Source organism: Gambusia affinis, linkage group LG15 (genome assembly GCF_019740435.1).
Source record: "Gambusia affinis linkage group LG15, SWU_Gaff_1.0, whole genome shotgun sequence".
NCBI lineage: Eukaryota > Metazoa > Chordata > Actinopteri > Cyprinodontiformes > Poeciliidae > Gambusia > Gambusia affinis.
Window position 1 is genome coordinate 11,248,731 of NC_057882.1, and position 10,753 is coordinate 11,259,483.

Below are 10,753 nucleotides of genomic sequence, written 5' to 3' on the forward strand. Positions count from 1 at the left end.
TTTGCCTTCTGAACTGCTGTAGCCTGTCTTTGGAAAGACACGACATCATGTTGAAAGCAATTCTGATGCCCTGCTGTCGTTGCAGATTTACTGGTTGTAAATCCGTGATGCACATCTCTAATTTTACCAGATGCCAAAGATGTTCTAATAATTGACATGCGGCATCTGTGGGGGCCATCGAAGTGCAGTGAACTCATTGTCCTGTTAAAGAAACCAGCTTGAGCTTTGCGGTGTATAATCCTTCTGAAAGGAATAGACAAGGTCAGCAGAAATGTTGAGGCAGGCGGCAGAGTCACCCACACCATTACGCCACCATTACACCACCATTACGCCACCATTACGCCACCATTACACCACCATTGATTCAAGCTGGATGAATCCAAGCATTCCTGTTGTTATGCCAAATTCAGATTCTACTGCAACATCTGAATATTGCAGCGGAAACTGACACATCAGACCAGGCGATGTTTTCCAGTCTGTTTTCTGTGTGACTTACAGCCTCAGTTTCCTGTTGTCAGCTGACAGGAGTGATGCTTAGGGTAATCTTCTGCTGTCCATTTTGTTCCCAGAGATGGTAGTCTGCATACCTATTTATTACAAGTCCCCATTTGAGCTGAGTTATCCGTTCTCCTTTTACTTCTGAAAGTGATTTTGTTCACACAGCTGCTGCGCTCTGGTTGGTTTCTCTTCTTTGGAACATTTTCTCTGACATCTGCAGTTCCTGGAATACTGGAAGCAGCCCATCCAGCATCAGTAACCATGCATTCAGACACTTTATCCCATATAGAGAATTACGTAGTGTAGACATGTACAACAAATAAAAACAACAAAAATCATTTCTGAGAACACAATTTCTTTAAATAAATAAAGATAGATAAAAAAATGAAGATTTCACATGATGCACAATGGTTTTTATTGGGGTTTCTGGGTTTATTCTGGGTTAAAATGATAAAAACACATCAGAGTTTTTATTGTTTTTATGTTGTCTTGTCATTTATGTAAGAAACTTTATTCTTGGGGGAAAAAACATTCGTAATGTAATTTCTTAGATGAAACAAGGACATTGCTGTGAGTGTAATTTCCGCGGAGGCTTTTATTATAACGAGTCTTTATTTGAGTGGAGTCCTAGGACGCCACCTACAGGACAGTGTAGCCATAGCATCTCATTTTTATTCCTCTTTTTCATTGTTTTGATATACATGTCCTATAGTGTGCAGAGTCTTGTAGGAAGATATTGCTGTACACCATACTTATGAGCTAAAAAGGCTACGAAAGTTTCTAGAGAGCATTTTTTTTAGTTTCTAATGTCTCATATAAATAATTAAAAGGTTGTTTTTGCTGAATAGCTATTTAGGGAGTTTATTCCTAAATTAGGAAGTTATTCCTAAACAGGTGAGTGTTTGTGTGTGAGCAGAAAAAATAGGTTCGCCCGTCGCACCATAATGTCACCACTACTGTTTTCTCCTGACTTGAAGCGGTGGCTGTGCCTTTAAGTCTTCACTCAGGGACCAAAAACACAAACTCAACCTTTTGTTTCGTCATAAAGACGCGACAGGCCTCTGAGTGCAGATCTGGAAATGGGCGAGTCGTCGTGGAAGGCCGCAGAATTTAAAGTATCCAAAGAATAAGAGATGGGTTTCATTGCCGCCTGGAGGGTCTGATTCCCGGGTTTCTGTCGCCTCGCAGCTCCCACCGCGTCCTTGTTTGTCTGCAGGCGGATGTTGAGGAGCGGAGTGTCGCATCTTCTGTTTTTTCCTCTGCAGCGTCTTGCTCACAGCTCGGTAAACAGATGTAACCGGATCAATTCATGCCCTCACACATTTCAGCTACAAGAACCTGCGCAGTATAAAGCCTTCAAACATCAGAACAGCGGATACATCGCAGCCAATGACATCCCGGAGGACAGAGTACGCAGCTAGCATGGACACCTCTGCATCCAGCGCGGGGAGCCGCAAGCAGAGCATCATCAACATCCCCGACAGGATGGAGCCCTGCTACGACCGCAAAGCGGACACCAAGGGCGGGTACGGAGCCTCTCAGGGCGGCGGCGTGACGGTAACCTCGCTGAAATCCCGCCTGGCCCCGACGATCCAGACCGCCATGTCCGCCGCCGTGGACACGCTGCTGGGAGAGGTGGTGGTCGTGCTGAACGAGACCCAGCAGGAGCTGCTGCACAAGGAGCAGGAGAACCAGAGGCTCAAGGTGCGGCTGGAGGTCTCCGAGAGGGAGCTGAAGACCCTGCAGGAATGTCTGTGCAGCGCCCAGAAGCTCATAGACCAGCTGCAGGTCTCCTACACGGGCCCCCAGCAGATCGGCCAGTCGGTGTTTGGCCCCTCACTCTCTTCCATGGCTTCTCTGACCCCAGGCTTGGACCGAGACCACCAGAACCCCAGGAACGTGAACGGAGCAGGCGTGGTTCTGGGTCTGGGCGGCTCCGTGGATGAATCTCTTCATGGCTTCGAGCCGAGAGATGAATACAAAATGTGCCAGCTTTCGATCCAGCCGGACGGCTCCGTGACGAACCACACTCTGGACTCGTTTTCCTCCAGCTCCTCTCACATGTGCTCAGACACCAGAGGAACGGGTAAGTCCATTCATTCATATTTCATGCTTGAAAAACAAAACAAATAAATGGAGGGGATAAAAGTGCATAATCTCAAATATTAACTTTGCTAGGCCTGTCACGATCACACATTTTGCTAAACGATAAATTGTCCCAGAAGTTATTGCGATAAACGATAATGTTGTTTTGAGACTATATTCAAGCAATATAATGGTAATGACATAATACTACTACTACTACTACTACTACTAATAATAATAGTAATGCGAGAACACATTCTCAAAGACCAATAAACTTTAAATTCTGATGAACTTTTAACACTGGAACTGGAAGACATTTTAAATATCCAAAACAAACAAATAAAACAGCAGAAACAATAAAAACTGTCTTTGTAAACAAAAATGTCCTTCAAAAAAGGGGCTAGTTGGAACTAAAGCACCAAATTGAAAACTTTTATCATCCAGTCTTTGCTTGAAAGAGAGAAAAGAGAAAAACAATAAATTATACAGATGGAAATGTTTAAGTTTGTTTTAATTTATCACTTGATTAATTGCTTATTGTGACAGGTAATACATGCTTAAGGTTTTGAGATACAGTTAAACTGCAGTTATTATATCAAGAATTTTAGGTCTGATAGGAAATGAGAGAAACCATTTTGAGATTATTTACTAGGAACAAATAATCCCTTTATATATATTTTTTTTCTCAAAATGTCATGTCAAATTATTTATATCTTTATGTATTTCTATAGAAAACCCCTTAGTTAAACCCTTATGTTCCAGCCAGCTTTTTGCATGTTTTCACTGTTATTTTTACTTTATTTTTGTTTAAAAGAACCAAGTATTTGAGGTTGGAGGGCCTCTGGACCATTTCCCTAATCAGTAGTTCCCTCCACAGATTATCTCTAATTTAAATCTGGACTCTGGTTTGGTCACCTAAACCAGTATGATTACTTTCAGTCAGAAGAAACATGAGGGTTAAATTAGGAGATTACTTTAAACCTAGATTTCCTAAGGGTATGAATAATATGGATTCCTAATGCTATTTCAATGCAATTGCAGTACAATTCTTATTTTGACCAAACAGGATGATACAATAAAACCATCATCACAATAAAATGAATTTCACGCCTTGTAGTCATAAGAATTTTGACAACAAAACCTGATTGTGATAATTCTTTATCACAACATTTTCACAATCTCATTATTTAAAGAAAATTACAGATTGAAGCTGTTTATAGTAACACAACAAGCTTGAGTTTTTATATACAAGCTGCCTTTAAGGCAAAACAGGTCTAAGTTATTTCAATGTATGTACATAATTAAGCTGTTATCCTAACAAGACAAGTTCGGGTTCTGGTGAAATTAGATTAGATGTGAGGATTTATTACAAAGTTTTTGTTCATACCTTTTCTTTCTTCTTTGACCTGAAGATGAGCGACAGCCTCAGGGTCCCAGTGGAGGATCCAGATTTGAGATAAAAGAGGAGCAGGGGCCACCGTCAGGTTCTGGTCAGCCCAATAGGAAGGACAGCCAGGTTGGGGACGGAGACGGCTCGTCCCTTAATGTGGGGGACATTGCTTACGGTCAGGTTGGAGGTGAAGGAGGAACTCTGCGTTCTTTCTCCAACCAGCTACGTCACCAAAGACTCATGCGTGAGTGTGGCAGTGCCTTGCAGCAGCAGCAGGGAAGTCTTGATGGACAAAAACCTTTGTCAAGGACTTTTGGAGCAAGTAGAGGTGACACCGTTTCACCAGGCAGAGCCGAGGACCCTGCGGGGCCATCGGCCCCCGACACCTCTGGGGAGCCCTCGGCGGACCGGCCTCATCACTGCTTGGAGTGCGGCAAGACCTTCCGTCTGATCTCCAGCCTGAAGAAGCACATCCGCATCCACACGGGCGAGAAGCCGTACCCGTGCGCGGTGTGTGGCCGCCGCTTCCGAGAGTCCGGGGCGCTCAAAACGCACCTGCGCATTCACACCGGCGAGAAGCCCTACTCGTGCTCCGAATGCGGCAACTGCTTCCGCCACCTGGACGGTCTGCGCAAGCACCGGCGCACGCACACGGGCGAGAAGCCCTACGTGTGCGCCATCTGCGGGAAGCGCCTGAGTCGCCTGCAGCACCTCAAGCACCACCAGCTCATCCACACCGGGGAGAGGCCCTGCTGCTGCCCCTTCTGCAACCGCACCTTCAAGGAGCCCGCGGCGCTGCGCAAGCATGCCCGGACGCACCGCGACGAGGGCGGCCACATGGGCATCGGCCCCAGCGAGGAGACGGACCCAGACGCCATGGACGACATCAATAGCCTCCATCCCGCGGCTCCCTCTCCTCAGATGCGGTTCGGGGAATGGGGGGCGGAGGAGGAGGAGGACGGCTCGGTTGCAGACTGTGTTTAGGGCTGAGCGGAGACTTTTTTTTTTGTTTTGTTTGTTTGTCTTTGAAATACAAACAAAGCATGACAGATAACACCAACGCATTTCTGTTCCAGACTACCACTTTGACACCCTAAAATTTCATTTTTATGTATTTTATTTTAAAATGTCAACTTTTCCAAAGCCTTCTGTTTGAGTAGTTCAAACAAAGTTGTCGTTTCTACACACAAATACTCTAAAAATGTTCCTGCTAGCAGAAATGGAACCACCAGATGGGTTCATGGAGGAGACAAAACATCATAAATCAACTTTTGATGTCACCTTTAAAAGTAATCAGTTTTCACAAAACTGCATGTCTTTAACAAAACCAAATTTAGAAATGTTGGAACTGGCATGAATTAACTTCAAGATTCGATTTAAGGTCAAAAGAGAACTAGAGGTCGACTGTGTCATATTTCACCCACATATTTATATTGATTTTAAGGAAATTATGAAGTTTCAAATATGCTTATAGGTCAAATGTTTGCCTACACTTGTCATGGGCATAATAATAATTATTTTTTGCCTTTTTATCTATTCTCAAAATTTCAAAAGGAATCTTTTTCCTGCTGAAACTTCCCACCATTTGTTGATTTAATTATAATCAGGAGGTAGAACTCATTATTATTACTGGATAATGAATCAGTAATATATATTACGATCGGCATGTGGTCAAAATCAATAGATGAGTCTCCTAGATGTTAAATAATTTCACTGCACTGCATTCTGGGAGATGTAGGCAGAGGAAAAGCTTTAACTTCTCAGGGTTATTTGTGGGATCAACAGCTCAGGCACTCTTTGGTTATTTAGCAACTCACGCACTCTTTGGTTACTTAGCAACTCAAGCACTCTTTGGTTACTTAGCAACTCACGCACTCTTTGGTTACTTAGCAACTCAGGCACTCTTTGGTTACTTAGCAACTCACGCACTCTTTGGTTACTCAGCAACTCACGCACTCTTTGGTTACTCAGCAACTGACGCACTCTTTGGTTACTTAGCAACTCACGCACTCTTTGGTTACTTAGCAACTCACGCACTCTTTGGTTACTTAGCAACTCACGCACTCTTTGGTTACTTAGCAACAAATATCAGCAGTTTCAAGTCAGAACTTCTTAAAAATACCTAAAAAAATACGACAAAGTGAAGGGAAAACATGAGTACAACAGCTTGAGAGGAAATTATGGATGGAACAAGAAAGGATTTGTTCTAGTGTTTTTATGTTTGACTCCTCCACACACCATTTGTGTAACTGTGTACAGATATTTGTCTCATTTTACCTTTAGAACTGTTTCTCCAGGAGTTTCCAGGTCGTGGCAGTCTCGAGTGTCTGGAAGATCCCAACCAATCAGTGTTGGTTAAAACCTGGACGTAATTTGGCGTTTCAGCAGGAGAAGGACTCTAAACACATCCCATTTGGTTTTAGATCGGATTCCTCTGTGTGTGTCTCTCTGTGGAACAAATCTTTCTCCAGTCTGTAGCCATCCACCTCAGAAATTTATCTACTTTTTGCTTTTGAATCACTGTTTGGGGTTATTGAACATGTCTTAGTATTTAAGGAATATAAACTGAGACAATATGAAAAGGATTTGCAATCCAGACCAGCCTCCATGTCTTTGTTTTTAAAGATGAGAACGAAGACATGGACAAAAATCTGTAACATGGATTTTTATTACCTAAATAATTGAAACAATACAGAAAAACATATATCAACACACGCCCACACCCAGTTCGAACCCATTGTTTTAATCATCTTTATAACTCACTCCAGGCATTTTTTAAGCGTCTTGCCACTATTTCAACAAAGCCTTTCTGTTCTAGGATTAGTTTCACTGTTATCAGCTGGTTCTTCACCTCCTCTCACCTGTTCTAAATGTTTCTGTATATAGATAAAATGAGCTTTGTTTGGTTTTTACTGGGTCTCTTTTTGTAGATAAAGGTTCTCGTGCAACAATGACGTAAAACTGTAACGTGATTTATGATTTTAGGACGTCAAAATGTGATGTAAGTACTTGACCTTTGAGCGTTTTCATAAAGGCTGTTGGGGCACTAAGCTTTGAGCTACACGTTGGTGTCATTTGACATCTACCAATATAATCTCCAACTATATATAACAGTATGGTTACTCTCAAAGTCATTAAAACTTATTAGATGATGTGTATCCAAGACTTCTCATGCTAAAGTTGTTTATGCCCCAGATAATCCATTTTATTTGACCTTCCAGAAGAACCTGTGCATGTAGGTTCGAGGATGACATTTCTCTTAAAACGTCGATGCTTCATATGAAATGAGTGAAGTTTTATATGCTTTTGTGAACTACAAAAATAAATAAAATCACTTTCAGCTTTTTTAAGTTCTGTAAATATGATTATGTTAAATGACTGTGTTTCTGCTTATTGTTTTTTTTTTTTTTTTGTGTTTCAAAATGTTTAAGTATTGATCAGTTTAGACGAAAAAAGTGCATCCAAACCTGGAGGCCTAATAATACTTCTCTTTTCTCAATTCTGACAAGATGCCTACATATACTTATGTTTTTTCCCCCACATCTTCAGTTTTTTAAAGGGCACAAAACAAACAATAGTCATTAAATCATATATTTTTTTCCTCTAATCTCACCATTTCTCTTTTTCTTTGAACGTTTACAAATGTATCCTTTTCTCTTTTAAAGTCTAAAACTCCACTGCGAACTGCGACTTTGGTCTTTCAGTTCCAGACTTCGCTCTAGATGGTTCCTGGGTTTTTCTTGAACATCCTACCCAGTTTCCTTTCTTAGATAATTTGAATCAGAAGTTTGGAAGATGGAACCAACAGGACATTCTTGAAAGAACATGATTGTGAGTGTCATGGCCGTCTGAAGACTTTTTTTTTTTTTTGTGGGCTCTAGTGTCCCCTATATGACAGTAGGCTGACAGGAAAGGGGGGAAGACATGCGGCAAATGTCAGTCGGGTCCAGGAATCGAACCCGCGACGGCCGCGTCAAGGACTCAAGGCCTCCAAACGTGGGTTACGCTATCCCCTACGCCACCACAGCACGACCGGCCACCTGAAGACATTTAATTAAAAAAACTACATAATTATGATCGTGTTCTTAAAATTTCTTGTTTCAGATAGTGCAATCATTCTAACTTGCATTTATTTGCCTCTAACCAGCAGGAGTGTAAGTAAGTAAATCTGATTCAATTCATGACCTGTTAAATTGAAGTTGTTTTTCTTGAAAGAACAAGTTTCTCCTTGTGGTGGAGCCAAAGGACCATTAGATTCCTGCAAGTTTACAATTTGGAAGACGGTGAACTCACAACATTAAAATGAAACTAGAATGCAGCCTAATGTGTGGCACGGAGACAAACTGATGGGCCATTAAGTACAAGAAAATAAGATTAGATTTAAGTATGGAACATTCTTTATTAATTATCAGTCTTAGTACACATTTTATACACAGTAAATTAACATTTGAACTGCCATTGTCATTAATCACAACAATGAAACAAAAATAAGGTATTGTAAATGCAGTTATTTAAAAGTGCAATAAATAAATAATCTTTATTACAAAAGTTAGAACCAGTCCATAAGATGCATTTTAAAACTATGTATTTTCCAGACACACAGGGTTATTTTACAATGCAATCAATTAACTGTGTTATCTTCAGTTATAAAAATGCTACATATATCAAACATAACTTGAAAGAAATTTGACTTTATAATTTGATGCCTAGAAATTGGGCTTCTGTCTCTTTAAGAAGCTCTTATTCCTGACATTAGAACAAACTTAGAATCCAGAGACTCTCTATTTAGACCAATATTACACTTTTTAGATTACTCTAGATTATTAGTAATGTTAGAAATTGTGGAGTACTCACTATTTGGACCAAGATTACATTTTTCAGATTAGTTTATGGATTGTTATGCAGAGAGACTCCTATTGTTGCCGCCCAGAAAAGGAATTAAAACGCACTTAAAATCCAGAACAGGAACACTTAATTCTTATTATTACTTAGAAACTGTGGAGTACTCATTGCGTTAATATCAGACAGAGAAACACCAAAGAATAATTACTTATAATTTTTTAGCAACCCAGAAAAGGAATTAGAATGAACATAGATTCCAGAAAAACTACCTTAGCAACTTTTTTTTAGACTCCCATTCCACCAACCCAGAAAAGGAGTTAGACTTATTTATACTCATCTAACAACCCTGAACAGGAGTATCTAGTTTATCAACGTTATTAGATTCATGTTCTTCTTTTGCTCTTTCCTTTGGTTTGTTATTTTGCTTTTACTTACTTTTAATTCATGCAAAGCACTTTGAATTTACCTTGCTGCTGAACATGGGCAACATAAATAAAATTACCTACATTTTGCTTTCAGCTCATCATTACAATAATGCTTCTAATTATGGTACGAACTACAGTTATTAGTAGCGTTTGATTGAGAAGTACTTTGTATAATGAGTTCAGCAGATGCACAGTTCCCCCCTGTGTTTGCTAATTGCTGCCGCTAGTCTGAAGGAGCTGAGTTGGAAAAGCCACAGAGGAGGAGTGATCTGATTACCTCCGGAGATTCAAGGATTCCTCAGATATGCATCAAAAAGTAAAATCAACACTCTGGTTATGTTTTTAATGAGACTTTGACATTACAACATAATATAAAGCTCAAAAAAGTAAATTTTAAATAATACTTCCACCTCCTTTTGAATTTAAAATATTTTTATTCTAGGAAAAAATGAATCCAGAGCCATCCTATCAATTTGTTCTTTCCTTTTTGGAACTTATCTGGTAAATCTCAGAGGATGTGTAAAAAAAAAATCTTGTTTTTTCACTTAAACTAGACGTTGACATTCATAAGTTGGCTATTTTTTTTTTTCAGTGCATAAACGCACTACTTTTAGCAGCAGGATACATGTTTGCACATATTCTGTGTTTCAGGTTGCCAAGTAAAACCTTTAAATTTGTCCAAAAGGTTCAGCTGGTGCATCATCTTCAGTTACCCCAAGTTGCATTACCATCTGGTTTTGCAGAATGACTGTTTGCCTTTTTTGTTTCTCTCATCATCTTGTGGTGCATTTAGTACCCCTTAAGTCTTTGTTTTCAGGGATGGAAATCATTAAATTGTACCAACAAATATTCAGGGATTGGCTCCTGACTGACCCACAATGTGTTTACACTCTGCGTGTTGGCGTGTGTGTGTATCTTGGCAGCCAATGACGCTGCTACGGCGAGCAACTCAGCAGAGAAATGTGAGCGCAGCCTGTGAACTCTCTGCAGACCCATGCAGTCATTTCCTCGGCGACTGAAAGTAAACGCTCTCGCTTTTTGAAAACGGAAGCGACTCACTTGTTTTTCTTTTGTGTCCCTTTGTTTGTCCGAGGCGCCTGCAGTCCTGAGATTGGTGTGTTCTTAGCTTTTTTTTTATCATCGATCAGCGTGCCAGCCTTTTTCCATCTGAGAAACACAGCTGAGTGTGTCTCTCAGATGAGTTTGGCTCTGATGACAGTGCGGCGTCACAATTACAGTCTGCTTCAGTGAGAGCGCATCCCTGTAGGCTTGGCTGTTATTTAGTTGTGTGGACTCATGATGTTACACTGTAATTTGCAGCAGCTTTGGAAATATCTCAGCTGGCAGCTCTGGTAGAACTGCAGATGCTTGTACTTGTAGCAATGAGTAGGTTTCATAATCTCTATGTTATTCATTGATTGTCTTATTAATTTTATGACAAAACAGAGTAGAGCAAAAACAGCAGATTTAAGTTAATCAATTGGAAACTGGAAAGAGGATGGCACAAATGCAA

At 40.5% G+C, this 10,753-nt stretch overlaps 1 protein-coding gene across 1 annotated transcript; it reads left to right on the forward strand.

The window, feature by feature from the left end:
- Window positions 1–1,420: 1,420 nt before the first annotated feature.
- si:ch1073-224n8.1 (zinc finger and BTB domain-containing protein 17) lies at window positions 1,421–7,318 on the forward strand. Its single transcript, XM_044141129.1, has 2 exons — window positions 1,421–2,584; window positions 3,996–7,318. The coding sequence occupies exons 1-2, from the start codon at window positions 1,888–1,890 to the stop codon at window positions 4,955–4,957; spliced, it is 1,659 nt and encodes a 552-aa protein (XP_043997064.1). The 5' UTR covers window positions 1,421–1,887; the 3' UTR covers window positions 4,958–7,318.
- Window positions 7,319–10,753: the final 3,435 nt, after the last annotated feature.

Excerpts from the sequence above, each read along its gene's own strand:
- si:ch1073-224n8.1 (XM_044141129.1), top strand. The coding sequence starts at position 1,888 with ATGACATCCCGGAGGACAGAGTACGCAGCTAGCATGGACACCTCTGCA. Across the intron at positions 2,585-3,995 it reads CTCAGACACCAGAGGAACGG|ATGAGCGACAGCCTCAGGGT; the intron begins GTAAGTCCATTC and ends TTTGACCTGAAG.